Source organism: Lagopus leucura, unplaced genomic scaffold (assembly GCF_019238085.1).
Source record: "Lagopus leucura isolate 7727_CA_CO unplaced genomic scaffold, USGS_WTPT01 Super-Scaffold_100159, whole genome shotgun sequence".
Classification (NCBI taxonomy): Eukaryota; Metazoa; Chordata; class Aves; order Galliformes; family Phasianidae; genus Lagopus; species Lagopus leucura.
This window is the reverse complement of record NW_024962335.1, coordinates 29,960,616-29,982,052: the sequence shown is the minus strand read 5'-3', so window position 1 is coordinate 29,982,052 and position 21,437 is coordinate 29,960,616. Positions and strand designations below refer to the sequence as shown.

General features: G+C 38.6%; 1 protein-coding gene across 1 annotated transcript; it reads left to right on the top strand.

The window, feature by feature from the left end:
• The first annotated feature begins 508 nt into the window (after positions 1–508).
• Positions 509–21,016, top strand: INTS13 (integrator complex subunit 13). The gene is made up of 17 exons (XM_042890081.1): positions 509–580; positions 1,242–1,473; positions 2,773–2,847; positions 4,888–5,090; positions 5,676–5,756; positions 7,090–7,180; positions 8,621–8,749; positions 10,274–10,358; positions 12,936–13,025; positions 13,279–13,368; positions 14,925–15,103; positions 15,888–16,058; positions 16,456–16,610; positions 17,567–17,797; positions 18,858–18,997; positions 19,676–19,811; positions 20,033–21,016. Exons 2-17 carry the CDS (start codon positions 1,249–1,251, stop codon positions 20,070–20,072), a joined length of 2,121 nt encoding a protein of 706 aa, XP_042746015.1. The 5' UTR covers positions 509–580; positions 1,242–1,248; the 3' UTR covers positions 20,073–21,016.
• The last annotated feature ends 421 nt before the right edge of the window (positions 21,017–21,437 follow it).

The window sequence follows — 21,437 nt, the reverse complement described above, 5'->3', positions numbered from 1 at the left end:
AAGTCTCGCGAGGCCTCACCTTACTGTCCGCTTTTCCTTGTGCCACCTCGTCGGTCGTTCCGGCGGCGCTACGCGGGCGGTCTCGCGGGATCTCGCGAGGCCGCGGAGGGTGGCCCGCGCTGGGGCGGGCGGCTCGGGCCATGGGGGCTGCGTGACCCCGGCGCGCCGCCGGGGCCCTGCTGGCTGGCGGGGCCGGCGGGGTAGTGGGTGAGGAGGGGAGAGGCGCTCCCCCTGCCAGCGCTGGGGGAGCCGTTACGCCAGCGGCGTAAGTGGCCGCGCGGGGGTCTCGCGGCCTCAGGGGTGGGCGGAGCGGGGGGGGCTGCGGCCGCTTCTCCCACCCCCGCGGGCGCCGGGCGCGGAGACCGGAGCCGGGCCCCGCGCTCCCCGTCGAGCCGGCGGCGGCCGCCGAGGAAGCGAGCGGAGGGGCATGGAGGCCGCCCGGCCGCAGGCGCCCGCGCCCGGCCCTCTCTAGGGCGCCCCGCGGGGCCTATCCCTCCTCCCCGGAGCGGGCCCGCGGCAGGGCCCGGGCGCGGCGCGGAGGAGGCCCGGGACCGCTGCAGCACCGCAGGAGTCGGCCCAAGTAAGAGACGCCGCCCGCGCGCCCCTTCCCCCGGCGGGCCGGGCGCTGCCGCGGCTGTGCCCTCCTCGTCCGTCTGTGTGCTTCTCCTTTCCTCGCGTGTTCTGAGAAGTGCGAAGAGAAGGCTGGAAGTGAGCCTGACAGCCTCGGTCCTGCTGCTCTGTCACAGCCCGTCTAGCCTGACCGTGTATATATATGAATATATATGTATGTATCTTCCTGTTACTGTTAACAGGAAAGCTCTAACTAGCAAGCTGTTTCTGTACGATTTTTGCTTAGATGTACCTCTTAATCACGGGAAGGAGGAAGGTAATGTTGTGTGTTATTGTTATTTTTCAACTCTGCATTCACGTTTTCTGCATCTTTCCTCCTGGGGGACAAAGAAATGATGAGGCATCTAGTACACTAAACATAAGGGCTAAGATACTTCTCTCTGTGTAAATAGCCTTAATATAGGCACACTTACAGGGTGTCCTGGAGCCTAATAGGATGTTACTGCAGCTAATGGATGCGATGTATAATCTAAATAGTGTGAGGTAACCTCTTCAGAACTCGAATGTTCTAGTAGGATAGTTTTCTGCTATATAAACCCCACGGTAGTTCTGTGATATGTTTCTCTCCTACACTTTTTTTCTAATTAACTGTTAAACATTGTCTGTTTTAGGAAGAAAATGAAAATCTTCTCTGAGTCTCATAAAACTGTTTTTGTTGTGGATCACTGCCCATATATGGCAGAATCCTGTAGACAGCATGTTGAATTTGATATGTTAGTAAAGAACCGGACCCAAGGAATCATACCTCTAGCACCCATATCAAAATCATTATGGACCTGTTCAGTGGAATCGTCTATGGAGTACTGCAGAATAATGTATGACATTTTTCCTTTCAAGAAACTGGTAAGTTTTTCTACAAATTCTGCATGATGCTTAATAACTTAATTGGTACTTTCGTGTTTTCATGAAGCTTAATTCTGTTTGTTGCTGTTAGAAGTCTAAGTATGATTTCTTATGAGTATAATTGTATTGTTGATACAGTGAATTGCTTTTTAAATTACTTTAAATAGCATCAAAGTCCATTATATGTTAATTTTTGGGACCTTTGCATGTTTTGTGCAAAATGTGAGTAGTGCTTTAAGGTAACATGCTCACAAAAACTTGAGGGAGGTCTTGCTGCATATCATACTCTGCTTCTAAATATATATGCCTGGTAGCACTTAAGGCTTTTCAATACCAACTCCAAAGGAATTGGATAGGAATAGGAGGGGTATCTCTAAGGGCAAGTTTGAAAAAGTGAGAGGGCGCACAGATGTTCTTTAGAAGCAGAAATACCTGGTGGCTCTTTAACTTGTGGTTCCTGAAGCTGCCTTATTATTGAGTAAACTCTCAAGAAATTTCCTGAGGCTGATCACCTTTTTTAAAAATAAGAAGCTGTAACAGTGATATTGCTACGAAGTAATGGCAGCCAACAGCCGGTTTCAGAAGGCAGCCAGGCTTTGCCTGACACTAACAAATGCTACTGGAAGTTCACTGGTTTGATATGTCAGCCTCACTGCTTTGGTGGATTGTGTGTCCTGGCTCTCAGACAGCGTATGCTTAATTTAAACTGCAGTCTTGGCCTATCATGGGATTATATCAAGTGTATGCTCAATTAATTTAAAGCATGACTGATCTGAAGTCTGTGTAGTGTATAAACTGGAAATTGACATGGAAGATGTTCTTCCCCATGACTGTTTCTGGCAACTTTACAGTGTTTTTTACAGTTTTGCTCTCTAATGTTGAATGGATCTTGCTAGGTACTTACCCTGTAGTCTACTGTGATGACATCAGGAGAACAATTTGCTGTACCTCAGTACTTCACAGAGATTTTTCTACAGAAGCTATTACCTATTTATTAAAACTTAATAATATCATGAGTTATTAACTCAGTATCAAGGTTGATTTGATTACTTAAAAGCAAATGTTTGTGTAAGAAGTTGCTAATCATTTACTCTCTAAGTAATATTATGAATGTAGCAGTACCAAATGCTTTTTGTACATGTCTTATTTTTAGTTTGGCTTGTAATTGCATACATCTGCAGGGTATCAATTAGTCTGAAGGAGAAGGTGCAATCCTTGTCAGTTTGGTTTTGGGGAGGTAGCCTTAATCCATGATCTTAGTTGACTGTTACCTGACATGAACTTTTAAAATGCTTTCAGGTAAATTTCATTGTGAGTGATTCTGGAGCTCATGTTTTGAATTCTTGGACCCAAGAAGACCAGAACTTGCAAGAGGTATCCATTAAAAATGTTCTTTTTTGAATTAGTTTAATCACAGGACAGATTGTGATGTGTTACTAGTTGCTCTCCAAGGTGATCAACTCTCATGCAGGCACGTTCTGCAGTGCAGCAGGAGGTGAGTGGATGGAGATGGGGGTGGGATGAAGAGGTCCTGCAACTGGGGAGTCCCCAGGGTGAGAAGAGAACAGCCAGGGGCTGCCAGCACGTGTGGGAGCAGTTGAGGGGCTGGGTTGGGAACAGCATTGAGGGTCCCATAGGTGCAAAGATAGTTGCCCAGGTCTTTGGTTGTGGGAAGCTCCAGCTTCTGGAAGTCTCCCAAGGGACTAAGGGTGGGGTGAGGGGGGATTCCAAGTATGTCCAGCTCAATGAACTTCTTGAGCAGGTGTCGAGATTGAATGAGGAAAATCATCAGGCAGTGCAGTATCCAGAATTTTTTTGAGAGAGAATGATGTCATTCTATGCAGTGATGCAGGCAGACTGACAGCACTGCCTTCAGTCCCTGCAAGAGGGACTGAAGAGAAAGAAACTAAACTGGCTTTCAGCCTCAGGAGATAGATTCCAATAAAATGCAAGATAATGGATACAGCAACATCATCTTTGCTTGGAGCAAAAGGAGGAGTCTGCCTTTTGCCCCTGAAATGTACCTGTGTAACAGACATGCAGCTCTGGAGCTGAAAGTAAGAGGGGATATGGGAAACAATCAAGGGACAGGAAGGGACAACCACAGTAAGCTGACAGACTGCCTTATTAGGCACAGTAAGCTGCCTTATTAGTACCAGTGCCACGAAAAAAGGCAAGAGGTGTAAGTAACTGGAGACTTCTTGTTGAGAAGCACTGAGGTACCTGTTTGTCACCCAAACACTCTCAGTAGAGAAGTGAGCCTCACTGTGTGTGTGTATGGAAAGATCATGGAACAGATCATTGGAAGCTGTGTTAGGGCACAAGGTTCAACGAGGCCAAATACAAGGTGCTGCACCTGGGCTGGGACAATGCCAGGCTTGAGTAGGGACTGGGAGAATTCACTGAGAGCAGCCTTGTGGAGAACTTGAGGTCCTAGAGGATGAGAAAGCTGGATGTGAGCCAGCAGTGTGTGCTTGCAGCTGGGAAGGCAAACTGTATTGTGGCCTACACCAAAAGTGACACGGCCAGTAGATTGAAGGAGGTGATTGTTCCACTCTGCTCTGCCCTCATGATGCCTCATCTCCATCAAGGCCTGGGCCCTCAGCATAAGAAAAGATGTGTCTCTGGTGGGTGGCAACCCTCCTTATGGCAGGGTGGCTACAACTGCGTAGTCTTTAACATTTTTTCCAACTCAAGCCATTCAGTTATTCTATATTCAATATTTATGTTATGAATTAAAATGCTAGTGGGCCAATGTGGTCTGAAGTTTTTACATAGTACCATTTTAAGTGGTAGCCTGGGAGGTTGTATAAGCAGCAACATTTAGAAATAAAAGCAGCTTTCAGGGCCAAATAATATTAAAATAAATGGTATGAAGAAATTAGCCTGGTATGCATTTCATCTGTAAATTAGTGATACTTTTAGAATTTTACACTTGTTTGTGCAGAGAAACGTAAGAAGGTATAAACAGTATTTGCATTCTTTATTCTCACTTTCACTCATATCTAATGGGCTCGTGTTCTGAAAGGCTTACTTTAGGAAGCAACTAAATTTCCCAAGTTTTCAGAAAGTTAAAGTGAATTGCAGTTGATAAAGTAAGGATTTCTTATAGGTATTGGATGCAACTTGCAATTATATATAGCTATATATATACGTATAGCTATGTATTTTTCTGTGAGATACAATATTGTATTGTACAGGCTTGTTAACACATAGGAAATCAGTTGCATAGGGTAACTTGAGCTCAGTGCTTTTCCAAAGTCTGGGAGTGTGTACAGATCTTCTATTGCTCTGTTTGCTTTTCTCCTGTCAGTGTGAAGTAACATGTAAAATAAGTTACCATTATAACTTTTCTCATAACTGAACTCTTTAACAGATGCCTCAAAAGTAACTTTCAGTCATTCCTTTATCCAGTTAATGGCAGCCTTAGCAGCTGTGGGGCCACCTAATCCTCGGGCAGATCCAGAATGCTGCAGCATACTTCATGGGCTGGTTGCTGCAGTTGAAGCACTTTGCAAAATAACAGAGTACCAACACGAGGCTCGAACCATGCTCATGGAGAATGCAGAACGTGTTGGAAATAGAGGAAGAATAATCTGTATTACTAATGCAAAAAGGTATGTATTATCATTTGCTTCTGCCAGCAACAAATAGAGATTTCATGCATTTTTAGAAGCATTTCATTGATTGCTGTAAATTAATGCTCTAAGTAGCTGTATGGGAACTGCTGAGTCACGGCCTGAACCTCTGATTAATCACCTGAGGTGAGCCATGAGTCAGCCAGAGGAGCACAGGTGAAGGCAATTCTCCTGTGCTGCCGGAAGGGGTGGAGCCAGGCTCCACCCCTCCTGGACCTATTTAAGAGCTGGCTACCAGAGGGGAAGGATCTCTTCTGGAGATCCTCCTCTTTTGGTATCTTCTAGTGAGCTCAACCCAAGGGTAAGCTCTTCTACTTATTCTCTTTTGTGATCCTTGTTTGCTTTTGCCTTACTCTTTTGATTATATTGCAATTATAACATCTTGGTTATACAGTAGCTGTAGTTTTAGTAAATAATTTCTTGCCTTATTCGTGCTTTTGTTCATGGAGATGTGCTACAGTAACCAATGAAAAATTCTCACTTTCAATAGAAAAGTATGTGGTGGCTTGTTGCTCTGAATGAGAGGATTTATAATATTGCATAAAACTGTTCATTTCTCTCCAGTGACAGTCATGTTCGGATGCTTGAGGATTACGTTCAGGAAACCATTCATGAACATAATAAGCTTGCAGCTAACTCAGATCAGTGAGTATACTTTCAGCAGTTTGTTTTTTCCCTATGTGTGCCTGGTATGTTCTCTTTAGAATTTACACTTGTATTTCTTAAACTCTTCTGATGAGTGGTTTGAATGCTGCTGTGTTATAGAGGGTTCTAAGCTGATGTATCATCCCATATCCTCATAGCAATCTGATGAAATATTGTTCTATCTTTATCTAAAACATGAGATGATACAGTCCTGTAACAAGGCATACTAAACCAGTTTTGTATCTGCATTCTTTCTTGAAAGCAACCAGTTAGTTTCACTTCTCTATTTCTTAGGGTGAAATAGCTGAGGGGCTTGAAAGTAGTTTTTAATTTATAAATTATTGTGTTCCTTTATAACTCCCTTGGAATAAAGGAATATCTTAATCTCCTTCTGCCACTTTTCTAGTATATGCTTTGTCTAATTAAACAGTGAACTGCTTGGTGCAGGAATTGTATGTTATTGTGCAAAAGTATACGGCAGCTTGAGATTTTATCCTTGATTGCTCCGTAGGCATTTATATAGCAGAAGCTATATTTAGCTGCTGCAAATGCTGTTTTGTATATGTAAGAAGGACACTAGTGCAAGGGAGTCAGATTCTAAGCCCATTGTAAAGGGTGACCTACCATAGCATCATAGGTTGGAAGGGACCTTTAAGGTCATCAAGTTCCAACACCCTGCTGTAAGCAAGGACACACCTCTCTAGACCAGGTTGCTCAAAGCCCCATCCAGCCTGGCCTTGAGTGCTTCCAGGGAGGGGGCATTCACAGCCTCATTGGGCAGCTTGTTCCAGTGTCTCACCACCCTCACTGTAAAGAATTTCTTCCTAAAAGATAGCTTGTCATACACTGCTGTAGCAACAGTTGCAGGAGTGTCTCAATCTTTCCAGGTTTCCAGCTGTGTTAGGAAATAAACATGATATTTACACAGCCCCATGTTCACCAGAATCCCCCCATTAATACTTGCAGGCACACTTGCTGAGACAAACCCTCTGTAGTGTCCATTTTCAGGTGATGAAGGTAAATAGTAGACAAGGATTTGCTCCATTTATCTGTTTAAAAAAAAAAAAAAAAGCATCAAAGTACTATTGCAACTGAAGAGCTGGGAATGATGCACAAGTGCTTATTTCAATACTTTATTTTGAAGTATGCTTTTGAATGTTGTTTATGTAACTTTGTTTCTGAAAGCATTTTCTAGAAACTATATTGTACCATCTGGGATTCTGTGTTCTTTTGGTCAGATGAATCTCAAGAGATCGTGTAGTTCCTGTGAGATACTTTTTTTTTTACACTTTTTGCTGCCCTGTAGGTTAAATAGAATGTTTTTCTTTTCAAGCCTGATGCAGATCCAGAAATGTGAATTGGTCTTAATCCATACGTACCCAGTTGGTGAAGACAGCCTTGTTTCAGATCGCCCTAAAAAAGAGGTAAAGGTCTTAAAATGAGAAAATGTATCACAGCTATTGGGAATACTGTCAGACTACAGTAGGTAATGCAGTTAAGCCTCAAAGCTTTGGGCCCCTGGCATAGGAAGGAATACAGGTGACAATTCTTTGGAAAGTTGGCAGCTTGCATATTGCCATCTGAAGTGCATGTTTTCTTTCATAGTATGCAAGCATACATGGTATCATATTTTTCACTTCTTGCAGTGATTTGTGGTTTTTTGTGAAGTAGATTCTGTAGGATGAGAGAATGTTTGTTTTGATTTCTCTTTTGAGAAGGAATTGAATGGAGAACCACCAACTGCTTGGTGTGTTGGATGGTTGAGTTGAATAACTGTTCTATAAAAGGCCTGCTTGAATTGCTAGCTAGCAGCAAGTTCTGACATGTATCTGCTAAATTACACTGGTATTGCTCAGCAAGGTGTCCCATGTCATCCAGGCTGAAGCATTATGATTTAACTGCTGAGTGATTTTTCTTGTGACACCGAAATGATGCTTTGATCTGTGTAGTCAGGTGCTAGCCAACACAATGCCCTTATAGTGAAAAGCCTTGGAAGGCATGTCTGCTTCCAAAGGAAGGGGTAATGTATCACAGGAATATAGAGTATTTGAAGTTCATCAGATCTTCAAAGTACTCTACAAAAACATGAAAAATCACGAAATAAAATGATGCATATAAGAACATTTCAGTTGTAGCAAAAATGTGTTGCTGTATGAACTTGTATGCAAATATGTGCAAATGATTTTGTGATGTACTGATTCGAGAATGCAAGGAAGATGTCTTGGTCTTAACACAAAATGCGTCTAGTCTTGCATCCTACTTCACAAGTGAAAGGGAATGCAGCTACTGTTCTGAAATATTGTTCAGAAATACTCACTAGTCACACTTTTTTTTAAAAAAAAAAAAAAAAAAAAAAAAAGCAAAGCTGTACAAATGATTAAATCTGTCCCTTGTAAGACAATCATTGATTTTGGTCTTTAAAAAATGAGCAATGTCATTACTTGGAAAATCAAATGCAGCTTACAGCTTGTGTTTTGTTTGTCTGACGTGCAGACAGTTAATAGGAGCTTTGCACCTGTTACTCAGTAGCTAAAGGAGGGAAACCCTAGCCCTGGAAAGAGGGTTCTTTTCCCATATCCTGGTACAAATCCTTCCTATTGACAACCAATGAGTCAGAGTTGGTACTACACCTTTAATTTGTGACATGTTGCAGAAACTGCAACTGTAGCAACTGACACAATCTGCAGAATTGTGCAAAAGAGGCAATTTTTTTTTTTCCCCTTTGTAACTTTCCATGATAGTTTTCTTTCTCATTGAATTTAATGGTGTAAATGTTGAGTTTAGTGTTTCAAGTGTTTTATGTTGTTCGATGAAACTGGAGTCTAATCCACTGACACTGGGTGTTCTCTGTCAATTTGTTTTAGCTTTCACCTGTTTTAACCAGTGAGGTGCACAGTGTCCGTGCAGGACGGCATTTAGCTACAAAACTGAATGTTTTAGTCCAGCAACACTTTGATCTGGCTTCCACCACAATAACCAACATTCCTATGAAGGTAATATTGTGTCCGTGACTTTGTTAGCTTGCTGTATTGCTTCTAAATTTATTTGATTTCTTTTAATTTAAATGATTTTTTTACATTGTTTTTCTCTCCATATCATTTTTTTTTTGTTTCTTTTTTTTTTTATTAGCCCACATTTAATGTTTGTGACCAGGTTAGTAAAAGTAAAGTAAGGGAAGAATGTAAAGAAGGATCACAGAACAAAATGTATTGCTGGATCTCAATTTTCGATGTAGCAATACAAGTGTTGTTTCAGTTCTGTTTGTATTACTTCATATAAATATTATCTTATTTGCCTCAAATTACTTTGTTTGTGATTCTGTTGTCTTTTTCTAGTTGTGTTGTTAGATATTCTTGACCCTTGTGCATTTTAGTGGCATAGTGACTCTTTCCTCTGTCTGATCGTCATGCCCACTCGAAATAAAGGTGTTTGTAACTAACAGCTGGTTTTTGGCTAAAGGCTTTCCAGGATTTCCATTCTGAATGTCTATAAACCACAAAGACAAGGATTGGATATAATCTATTTGGGGAAGCTATTAAATTTAAGTATGAACAAAGTTGTTCACATTCCTTTTATTTCTTATCACTACAGGGAGGGAAATCAGTGCAATTAAGTAATTAAATATTAAGTTTTTAGTAATTTTCTGTTTCAATTCTCTTTCTGCCTGATGCAAAGGGTCAGCATTCAAAGGGTAAGGGCAGAAACTTATTTTTAAAAACAATTGAAGGCTTTTTTTCTTTGGCAATTCCTGTTGTATTCTTTGAAAAATGGCCATTTTCTATGAAAGTCTTTCAAAAATAGTGATTTGATATGGATCCAATAAGTTAAAACATGGAATTAAATGTCACAAGACACTTATTTTTAATGAACTTTGACATGGATCATCAGATAAATGTGACTTCTGGGTTTGCAAATACCTTGTCTACAATCTGATCTGTGTGCTGCTGGTATGCCTCTCCCTTCTATCTTTGTCCTTATAGTAATAGACAATGTTGAATTCCTTGTTTGTGGTTTTTTAACTTCTAATAAATTAGTGGGATTACTCTCCCATTTTTGCTGATCTGTTGCTGCTGTTTAAAGATGCAGTGATCATCAACTTGAAGTTGAAAGTAATTTTTTCCCCCCCCCATGCATCTAAGCGTTAAGAAAATGGTGGTACACTCAAAGTCTGCTTTTTTTGTTCTAGATTCTTGCGAGGCTTCCTAAATGTTATAAATTTAAGCAAAATTAGTTACAGCTGTCTACACCTTCCACTGTGTACACTGTCATGGCACTTGCATTAAGAAAGTTTAGTCTTTTTTCAAGCCCTCTAAAGAATGAGAAGGCTGCATCTTTAAATAGATCAGAGAGCTGTTTCCTCAATATTGCAATCCCATTGTTGTCTAATGCACTTGGGAGACTTGTTTTCCTGTGATGTAAGAGCTAGATGTCAAATCATCACAATAGTTTATCAATAGAATTAGTGACTGCTACTTGGAAATAATTGCATGCATTATTTTTACCTGTCTCTTTTAAAGGAAGAACAACATGCTAACACATCAGCCAACTATGATGTGGAGCTTCTTCATCACAAAGAAGCACACGTTGACTTTTTGAAGAGTGGTAAGTAGAAATAGTTCTCTAAATGTTGTCTATTCAATCATGTGCATGCTAGAAGGATTTACAAGCAGGGGTTATGAGTTTGGAACTGATGCAGGTTTCAGGCATAATTATTAGAGTTAAGGGGAAACCTTATTTGTAAATAGCATGTCTTCAGTTGTTCCTTGCAGCCTAATAACTTCATTTGCAGTGTTGGCTTTGAAGATTTATTCATGACAGGTCTATTGTAAAGTAATAATAAAAGATTTCAAAAACAGATCAAATTTATCAGTCCAGGTTCCATGCACCTTTAGGATTTTTGTGTGTGATTTGTGAGGGGGCACTTCAGCTTCTTACTGAGCTTATTGAATAAAAAGCATGCTATCTGAGGGACAGGTGTGATGGTTTTACAGAAAGTAAAAAAAAAAAAAAAAAGGTGGTTGAATGCTTGTGGAAAACTATTCCTTGAACAATTGAGCTTTTAATCTGTTTATTAAATAATTGCCATCATTCTGTAGATCTGTTTATGACAGTAATTGCTTTGAAAAACTTGAGTTGCTTTTGAGCTTTCTCACTGTGTTGAAGCATCCAGTATGGTTTTTGTAGCTTGGAATTGCCTAATATTCCTCTTGGGTGAGCTATTAAAACTTCTGTGAGACTGGGTGGGGGGAGGGAACAATTTGGCAGAAGGTGTTTGAGATCACAGTTTGTTTATATACAAAGTGAGGCAAAATATTCTGTATTGGTGGTACTTAAAGGCTAAAGCAAGCAACCAAAAACACCCTGTCTACCAATGTTTAGTGGAATGCTTATTATGTTCCTCTTCTGAAATGCTAAAGTCTCATTTGAAGTCTTTTATAGGCTGTTTTCTCATTTCTCAGTGTTGTTTGTAACTTTTTAAGTGGCACTGAGTCATAAGAAGTCTTAGTCTGACTTGCTGTGTGTGTAGAATACATGTATTTGGTTACTGACTACAGATATTCTTTACTATTCAGTTACATGGCTTTAAAGCATATTAGGAAGGTGATGGTTTAACATCTTAGAAGTATAATATTTTAACAGATGAGTTACCTGCCTGTTATTTAGGAAATAGTGGGTATTTCTCAAATTTGAAAAAGTTTGTGTGTAAGTAAGCAGCTGCTCTGGGGGACTTTTCTTCCCCCTCTGCTCTTAAGAGGACTGCCATCACCTCCAGGACAGAATGCATCTCCTCATTTACGATTACTGATCCTTCTCTTTTAGTTAAGTTTATGATTGAAGACTGGGGGGTGAAGGAATCAGATGTTAGAATACTGAATTCTGACTGACTTGAACTTACTATGCATGTTGACAGTACAAAGCTTTAAGGCTGAGGCTCAGAAATCCTGTGTAAAACCTAGAGGCTCTGGGAATAAGCCTGCTGGTAGGAGCTGAAACCAGGCTCCTGCTGCAATGGCCTTTTGCTTTGTTTTCATCAGACCTTGTCAGTTTTTGTTCCTTTTTTTTTTTGTTTTTGAAATCCATCTTCTGACAGTACTAAACACTAGGAATGGGGAGATTTGGTTATTTAATTAGATCTTATTTTTAATGGCAGTAGCTGAGGAGCTCATGTAAAGGCAAGCCTTAACCTATTCTGTGAGAGGTTTTTCTAAAAGGATTCAAATTATTTAAACTGTACTCTTAGTCATTAAAAAAGCCTCTACTGCAAGTTACTTTCATGATCAGTAAGCAGATCAAACAAATATTCTCTGAGGAAATCTTTATGGTATAGAATCAGAGAAGTTCCTACATAGAATCTTAGACTGAACCCTAACATATCGCATAGAATGTTGATGTATGCCTCCAATTACTTTCAGATTATTGTGGATTCAAGCATATTATTTTGACTGTTTCATAATGTATTGTTATAGGTATTAATATCTGCTTTAATGCCTTCAGATGCTGTCTACCAAACCAGTGGTCAGTGTGATGTTATACAAAAATATTTGTAGTGATAAAACACTTGTGGCCTATAAAAAAAAAAAAAAAAGTTGTTCAAATTGAATTTGACATTGAATTTGACAAGATGCTGAATAAGAAGACAAATTTTATTTTCCCTCTAAAGCCCAAATTGTCAAATGTGCCTTTAGATGAGCTTCATTTTAGGCTGAGAAACAGTATGTATGTAAACTAATCAGCCTGAAAGAAGGGCTCTTAATTCTTGCTAAGGGTTTTGATTCATATGTGGAAAATCAATGCTTTTCAAGTCTTAGGCTTTTTTTTTTTTTTTTAAAGAAAAAAAGGCTGCTGCAGAGTAAAACAAAATGTATCTATAATTTTCCAAGTGTTGAATATGGGGAACATACTCTGGAGCTACACTGTTTGCTTGCATTTCCTTTTTACGACCATTCAATAGCTGTTGATTTTTAAAAGATTATTTTAAGTACTGCTACTGATGAAGAAGGGATTTCTTTCACTTGTTAAATATCTAGCTTAATTAGATTACTTGTATGCGATCATGTTATTAAATATTTTGCACCTTAAATTAAAAAAAACCCACGAGAATTATTTGCTGAGTTTTTGTGCAACAAAGACAATATTTGATCACATCATGATGCACGTTTTTCTGGCTCAATATTGCAGGTGATAATCACGTAGGTGGCAGCAGCAGAGAGGGCGCATTTAAAGAAACTGTGACATTAAAATGGTGCACTCCTCGAACAAATAGTGTGGGTAAGTAACATGATATCTTACAAAGCTGCTATTCTAACTTGTGTTGGATGTTCTTATCTACTAACAAGAATTAAGCAAGGAGGTAGTTCTTGATGTTGTTTTTACCTTTTACTCTACATACATCACTGCTGGTTTCATCTTGTTTTAGTAGTGGTGAAATGCTGTTCAGCCTCATCCTCTTCTTTGGTTATGTGAGATGTTTTTTTTTTCTGTGTGGAACTAGATTCAACTTTTCTACTCCTTCATTTTTTAGAATTACACTACTGCACTGGAGCATACAGAATTTCACCAGTAGATGTAAATAGCAGACCGTCTTCATGCCTTACAAACTTTCTCCTTAATGGTAAGTTTGTGTCCTTGGCTAATTATTTGAAAGTTGTTAATATTGCAAGTGGAACGTTGTGGTGGCTTTGCATTGGTAAATCTTTGCTTCATCTGCTGCTCTTTCAGTTCCCCTCCACAGAACGGGTGGGAAAGTCAGATGAGAAAAGACTTACAGGTTGAGACAATTGAATTATCTTCTCACCCTTACCTTCAGGGTAAAACAGACTCCTCATAGGCAGATAAATATAATTTATTGCTTTTGTCTAACAGACCAGAGCAGTGAGAACTGAAAGCACCTCTTTCCCTGCACCTTCTTTTGCCTCCTCTCCCTGACTGACACAGGGGAGTGGAGAATGTAGTCAGCTCATAATGCTTAGTCCTGGCTGCTCCTTTATGATCACTCTTCCCCTGCTCCAGCACAGGGAACTGATCCTGCTTGGGCTTTCCACACGTCACAACTCCTCAAGCACTGCTCCAGTGTGGCTTCTGCACCAGAGGGCCCACACTTCTGCTAACAAACTTGCCCACATTTCAGCCTGTACAAAGAGGGGCATGTCTGTATGCTGTGAAAATGCTGAGTATGTTAATGTGTCATATAAATAACTGGAAATGAGAGGAAAGAGGTAGAGAGCAAATACTGAATCCTGAAAGTTCTTTACTGAATCCGAATGTAGAATACATTGTATCTGCTATTACTATGTATTGTATGTAGAATGCATAGTAAGAAACATTTATTTCAGTAGGTGGTGATATCCTTTATCATAATGCTGGAAGTATGTAGTCAGCTTCAATTGTTTCTTTACAGTAAGCAAAAAAAAAAAAAAAAAAGGCTGCATTATGAACATCCTTTTAATGGGATGTGTTTGTTTTTTTTTTCCCCAGGGAAGTTATTCTGTGTATTTTTCTAAAGATTCTGTACTGGAAAAGTACTTTGATTAGTAAAAAATAATTAGAACTCAAACTGATAGTATATTAACTAAACCCTCCCTTCTAATCTTCTGTTTCTGGTTCCTTGTAACAAACAATTTATTTGAAGATTACTCGTCTTTGTTTAGTGTATTTTAATGAAAATAGGTCAGCAAGTTTAGTGTGTCTGGAAAGCTGTACCTGTTGTAAGTATTAAAAATAGAATAAATGGATACCTTTTATACTTGAGTGGGTTATGTTGCTTCTTTGTAGAAGATGCTTTTAATGAGTTTCTGCAGTAGAGCAAGATAATGGTTAAGTATACAACATCATCTTTGACTAAAAATAACAAGCCATTCATACGCAATGTACCATATTAATGTCTAAAATACTTATTTTTCTTAGGAATAATGTCCTGCTTAGAAAGCAGTAATGTGTTCCCAGGAGGGGGGGGGCCTTTCAGCTGTTCTGTGTAAGATTTAAAAGCTTACTGTATTGTTTAGAGAAATAGAGTAGAAGCTTGAAAAAGTTTCTTGCTCATCAAGGCCAAAACACAACTTAAATGGATTCAAAGTCTTAATGGTTTGGTACAAACCTCCATGTATATGGTTTTTTTAATTCAAAATTGTGATACATGGTGGCTAATGAAGCTGATCTCACTTCCATCAGGTCGTTCTGTTTTGTTGGAACAGCCACGCAAGTCTGGCTCGAAAGTAATTAGTCACATGCTCAGCAGCCATGGAGGAGAAATTTTTCTGCATGTATTAAGCAGCTCACGGTCAATTCTAGAAGATCCCCCATCAATTAGTGAAGGCTGCGGTGGGAGAGTTACTGATTACCGGATTACAGTAAGACTCCTTTATTTAGATGGTTTTCACATCAATGACAAGAGATGTAGTGCAATGGGTGTTGTGTATAGGAAATTCTAGTGTGTGTTCTGGAGATCTGGGGTGGTTTACATGACATCATAATCTGATTTTCTTTGTATACATTGATGTATACTTAAAGTAGAACATCCGTTCATTGTCATGTGTGCTTCATAGAATCCTTTCCATGCTGAGAAAACACTCTGCTGCCTTATGCACTGTCCATATCTAAACTTTGATTTGGTTCTGAAACAGCATTTTCCTGGCGAGGTTTTAGTATGGGCTGAGTACACATAGAACAACTGTATCATGGTCATTGGTGGAAGGCTTGATTGTGTGTGAATGAGTTGTGAAATAAGTAGTAGATGAAGTTGTCAGCTTTGAACTCTGGTTATAGAACAGACAGTAAGCTGGCATTTTTTTTTTTTTTTTTAACACTTCCTTTGCATCTACTGTATGTAAGCAGGAGTGACTTCCAGAAAACATAGTAGAGCTTCTTACCATACATGAAATACCTTACAAGTCCAGAAGACCTTCTCGTTAAAAACTTCGTGTCAGTTTTTAACCCCTGTTATTATGAATTTCTGTGTTCACCTCAAAGAATGTCACAAATTTGAAAGTTAGAAGAAGGGTTCTGGGTGTTGGAGTCAGGTTTAGTGATGGTGGTACACAGTAAATGATAGGCAAGAGTATGCTGTTTCACCCATTCAGTGAAAGTTACTTTGTTAGAGAAATTCCTAACTTTATTTTGTTTGGTTATCATTAGGATTTTGGTGAATTTATGAGGGAAAACCGATTAACTCCTTTTCTAGAACCCAGATATAAGATCGATGGAAGTCTTGAAATTCCATTGGAACGTGCAAAAGATCAATTAGAGAAACATACTCGTTACTGGCCTATGATTATTTCTCAGACTACCATCTTCAACATGCAAGCTGTAAGTAATCTTGGGTGTGTAACCTTTTCTTCTGGTCTAGAGTAAGTCTGAATCTGCTACTTGGTGGAAGCACTAACTCTACGATAAATCATTTGTCACAAAATGAGTTTATTTGAAGATTTGTTTCTAACTTCAGTACTTAATGTCAGTAGATTATAACTGTTTAAATTGAGTGCTGTACTTGAAACTGGCTTAGCTAAAGAGCTGCTGAGTTGCAATGGGTAAAGACAGTAAGGCATGCCTGTGGTTATACCTCAGTGTTGCTATTAAATTCAGGAGAGAATGTAGTATTTTTGTTGTGTATTGTTCCATGGTTACACAGACTGCTTTTGCTTTGTCCTGCTAGTTTCCTGCAATATATGGACTTCCCATTCTTGACTTATGTTTTGTATTGCAGGTAGTGCCATTAGCCAGTGTGATTGTAAAAGAAGCAATGACAGATGAGGATGTATTGAATTGTCAAAAAACAATATACAATTTGGTAGATATGGAGAGGAAAAATGATCCGCTGCCAATTTCAACAGTTGGTACCAGAGGAAAGGGTCCTAAAAGGTTAAATACAAATATTTTTGTTGTTGTTGGATGTTTCTCAGAAAATGTATTATTTATATTGTTTTCATACATGCTTTTAAAATGTGGCCAAAGGTAATATGGAGTCTACTAAATGATATACAAATTGCTTGCACCGTTTAGGGACAGTGATTGTGCCGAGTGTTAGGAAACAGCAGTGATGTTATTACTGCAAAAATTGTGAGTGTTAAATGTGAGTACAGAAATGATCGAGGAAGGTGACAAGCTATGGGAGGAAAAAGTGGAATAATGTCAAATGACTAAGAGGGGGAACTTGAGAATATTGTAAACAAACAGCAATATAAAAGTGAGTTATTAGAATAGTCAAATAACTTTGAAACTGTTACTTAAAATATAGGATGTTCCTTTTAAAGTCTGCATAGGATTTCCATTTATTTGTTGTTCCAATGGTGACATATGCATACATTGTAATTCCAAGAATTAACTGGAAAGAAATTAGTCTGCAGCAGATCACCAGGCACCTGGAAGTTATTTACAGTCAACCAATGTAAGATTCCTAATTCTTGGTTTTTATGCAAATATTTAAATAAATCATGGGTGTTCCAGTACTCGAGTGGTCATCTGCATCCTAATATTGCTTAACTTGCTGCTTAGCAAACAGTTGACTGAATTCAGAAGTAACTTTTGGCAGTCAGATGTCATGAAAGTTAAGAAATTGCTGTCAGTGGAATCAGCATCTACATTTCAACTAAACCGAACTCTGAATGTTAGTGGGGAAAGATCACGTGGTGTGGTTCCATGAATTGCAAGGATGGGACGATCTGAGGTGTGGGTGCATGTTCACATGAAGAAGAAGCTCAGGGGATAAATAAAATCAAAACAGCACAACACAAAAAAAAGTCTTTAATTTAGCTATTCAGTAGATTAATGATTTAGATTATCCTATATACAGTTCTGCTTTTCCTACTCTTGCTTAGAGATGAACAGTATCGGATTATGTGGAATGAATTGGAAACTCTGGTACGAGCACACATTGGCAACTCTGATAAGCACCAGCGGGTCTTGGAGTGTTTGATGGCTTGCAGAAGCAAACCCCCAGAAGAAGAAGAACGCAAGAAACGAGGCAGAAAGAGAGAAGATAAAGAAGACAAGTCAGAGAAGTCAGGAAAGGACTATGAAACAGATAAGCCATGGCAAGAATCAGAAAGGTAAATCTTCTAAAGTAATATAAAACCGTGACATAATAATCTTTGTCATGATGCTCTGCAAGAGAAGTGCTGTAAAATGGGTTCTAATTTGATTTGTTGGTAAGCCACAGTTAAAAGCATAAACAATGATTCTGAATCACAGTTTTTTTAATCGGTTTAATTGGCCATTGATAAGATGGAAAAACATCTATGTTATTACAGTGCCTGCTTATCATATTTGCAAAGTAAAAATACTTGACAAATATGGACCTTGGACAGGCTGCTGACAGCAGGGCTTTACACTACTTTGTAACTACAACACTTACTATGCTGTAGGAATATTAGAACATGAAATCAACTGTCCAGTCACGTTTTTTCAGTCATTTGGATGGTAGTTGGGTATATCCAAATTAATTAGGCTGGACTCCTTGGTTGAACATCAAAGATGATTGTCCTTGCACCTACAGTTTATGATTCATTTTGATTATTCTAACTTCTGAAGCAGTTGAGATCTGGTTTCCTTCTTTCAAACTAGTTATTCTAAAGAAAACACCTTGCATTACTAAGCTTTTTTTAATATGTAGTTTTGTACATGTTAGGATTGCTTAGGAGGATGGACACTTTGACCTGTGTTATTGTCACTGTGCTGATGATCTTCTTGCCTTTCTGCATATGATCAAATCCATTTCTACAGCTACTTTTGCTTTGACAGGTGGAGCAAAGCAAGGGCTGAGATTGTAGCAGTTTGATACAGAATGTAAACCTGGATCATATTAAAAAAAAAAAAAAAAAATTGGCATTCTGCATATTGATTGTTGGTTGATCTTTTTAGTTTTGACAGAACTACCTCAGTGAGTATGATATAAATATTTAAAAGGAGGTGAAAATATATTTTAAGGTCTTTCCCTTAAGTCTTCCAGAGGATTATTTGGCTAGTTTTCCCAAGTTTCCCAGTTTGACAAGCGGTCAGAAGAAACCTCATGATGTGGGTAGTGGGTCACTTGAAGAGTACAGAGATGTCAGGAAATAATAGATGCTGCTGTAGTGTTGTTCTTCATTGTTTTCCTTCTCTCTCATAAAGGTTAAAAAGTCTCTTGGATCGTGAAAAAGAAGAACTAGCAGAAGCAGAAGTTATAAAAGATTCCCCCGATTCTCCTGAGCCCCCCAACAAAAAGCCTCTTATAACAATGGATGAAATGCCCGTAGTGGAAAAGGCAAAAGGTAAAACAGAAGATTGTGAGATTTTTTTTTTCACTTGAAAATTTGTTTGTCAGTCTCTTTCCCTAAGGTAATGAGGCAGATCCTGGAGTAAAAGCTGAATTAGTGAAGAGAAGTTTTAATTAATGCTGAGAAACTCTTGTTAAGTACATGTGTTAACCTTAACAAGTCAATGTCAAAAGAAAGACTCCCAAGATACTGTGTCAACCTAAAAGATAGGCAATTGGATTGACAAGGGACAAGGACAGATTTCTGCTGGTGCTAGCTGAGGTACGCTGACAGAAACATTGTTTAAGAGTGGATATCAGAAACAGCTGTCTCTTGCTGACTAATGAATGTAGACATGCCAAACTGTCTAGTTGTTGAAAGGGACATTTATCACTGGCTTCTTTTCCTTGTTGAGCTGCTACTGTCTGTCATAATGGCTGAGTTCATGTTATGATGCTGCTTGAGAAGCAAAGTCAATCTCCTATAAAGCAGCAACTCAACTGCTCTAACTCTGTGTGTGTCATACTTACGTAGTCTATATTAGAAGGCTTTTTAATATCAGTGTTTTTAATATGCTGTACTACCAAAGTCTTAATATTTTCAGAAACTTCATGTTCTAGGAACACAGAATTAAATCACTTGGTTATAAGTCATCCAGTTACAGATTTTACCTATTTTTGCATGCAATTTTAGGGCCAATGTCCTTGCTGTCTTTATGGAGCAACAGGATTAATACCGCCAATTCTAGGAAACACCAAGAATTTATTGGTCGTTTGAACTCTGTCAACAATAAAGCTGAGCTGTACCAACATCTGAAAGAAGAAAATGGGTTTGTATCAATGAATGCATCACTACTACTCAAGCAATAGTCAAATGCAATAGTTTGAAATAGATTAATAGTTTATTTGCATTAAAAGGACTGCTTACATTTTTGAGGATTAAAGTATGCAAAGTTTATAAAACAAAAATTGCAGCTTTTATTTCTTTTTTTTTAGTCTGTTGATTGTATTAACAATGATGATCCTTACCAATTGCTTTCTGCCATTTCAGAATGGAAGCGACAGAGAATGGAAAAACTGGACGACAGTGATTTTGTTCAAACAGAATTTGGCCAAATTGCACGGGGGGGGAACAAAAATAGAACACCATGATGTTGGAGTTAAAATTGGTACCATTTAGTACAATTGTTCTGGTTTTGTTTTTACTCTTTTGTATTTCTATTTTTCTATGAACTGTAAAATGCACGTATCACACTGAATGGTGTGCAAATAGCCTGTCCTGAAGTACTGTACAGTCGACTTCTAAGAATGAAGAAAGCCTCTGCTGCCGAGGACTAAATGAAATTGTCAAAGATGATCTGAATTTAAAGTCCTTTTCCATAAGTATTTAATACAGTGGTGACTGACTGTATCGAAGAGCTTCAGTTTCAATTGATAAATAACTGATACTGTTAATTTCAGTTCATTAATACTTTTATTTATAGAAAACTTCTCAGGCATCCAGAGTTATTGAAAAGACCGCGCACTGAACACCTTGTTGCTGAGCTGAGAATATCAGTCTTGGTTTTCATGCAAGTGGTGGGGTGGGGGCGTGAGTGGTTTTAAAGACTAAATGTTGGCTTCAGAACTTTTTAAAATTTGTTAGGAATGAACTTTAGAAAGCAAGATCTTTCAGGTTGTTATGCTGGAATTGAGTGTTTTTAAACAAAATTGAAATAAATTTTTTGCTAACCATTAAATGTTTTTTTTGATGGAATATACCCTCCAAATTACCTCCAATTACCAAATTACCTGTGGCTTTAGGCCAGTTTAGGCCCTAATGCTTATAAAGGGGAAGCTTATTCTGAATATCTAAATATGGCTAAGAAATGACAAATGTGATTATCAGTCTTTTTTTTCTTTTCTTGTTTCCCTCAGAAGTATCTCTGCTAGTCTCTCCAAGTAGCTGATCCCTTCAGCATGCCAACTGTAGAAGAGCAGGGCATGAAGCTATGGAGATAAAAAATAAAAAATTAAAACCTCATGCAGAAACTAATTCCCAGTCTTTCTGTGCTTCCACTTGAGTTTAGTGGTTCTATCAGTTTTCCTCTGGTCTATTCCTATTGCTTTATTTTAGCCTGAATAAGCAACTGAAGGTCCCGCAGCTTTGATATGTTAGTTTGTCAGTATAGAAAAGCTCAGAAAGAAGTCTTAAAACTAACTCAATATGTTTATATTTCTTAATCTGAAACTTGAAATGCTATACTTTATGGTGACTAATTCAGAACACAAATATCATGCTGGTATATTTATATTGGTAGCCACAATTAGACAGTAAGTGTGATTTGTTAAATGATTGTAGGGCCATTTTTGGCAGTGAGAAAAGAGTACTTGCCTGATAGTATTTTGATAACATTTAAAGATGTATCTAGTTTTCACAGAAGCAGTATATGATTTTTGATACCCCTAAAGTCTGA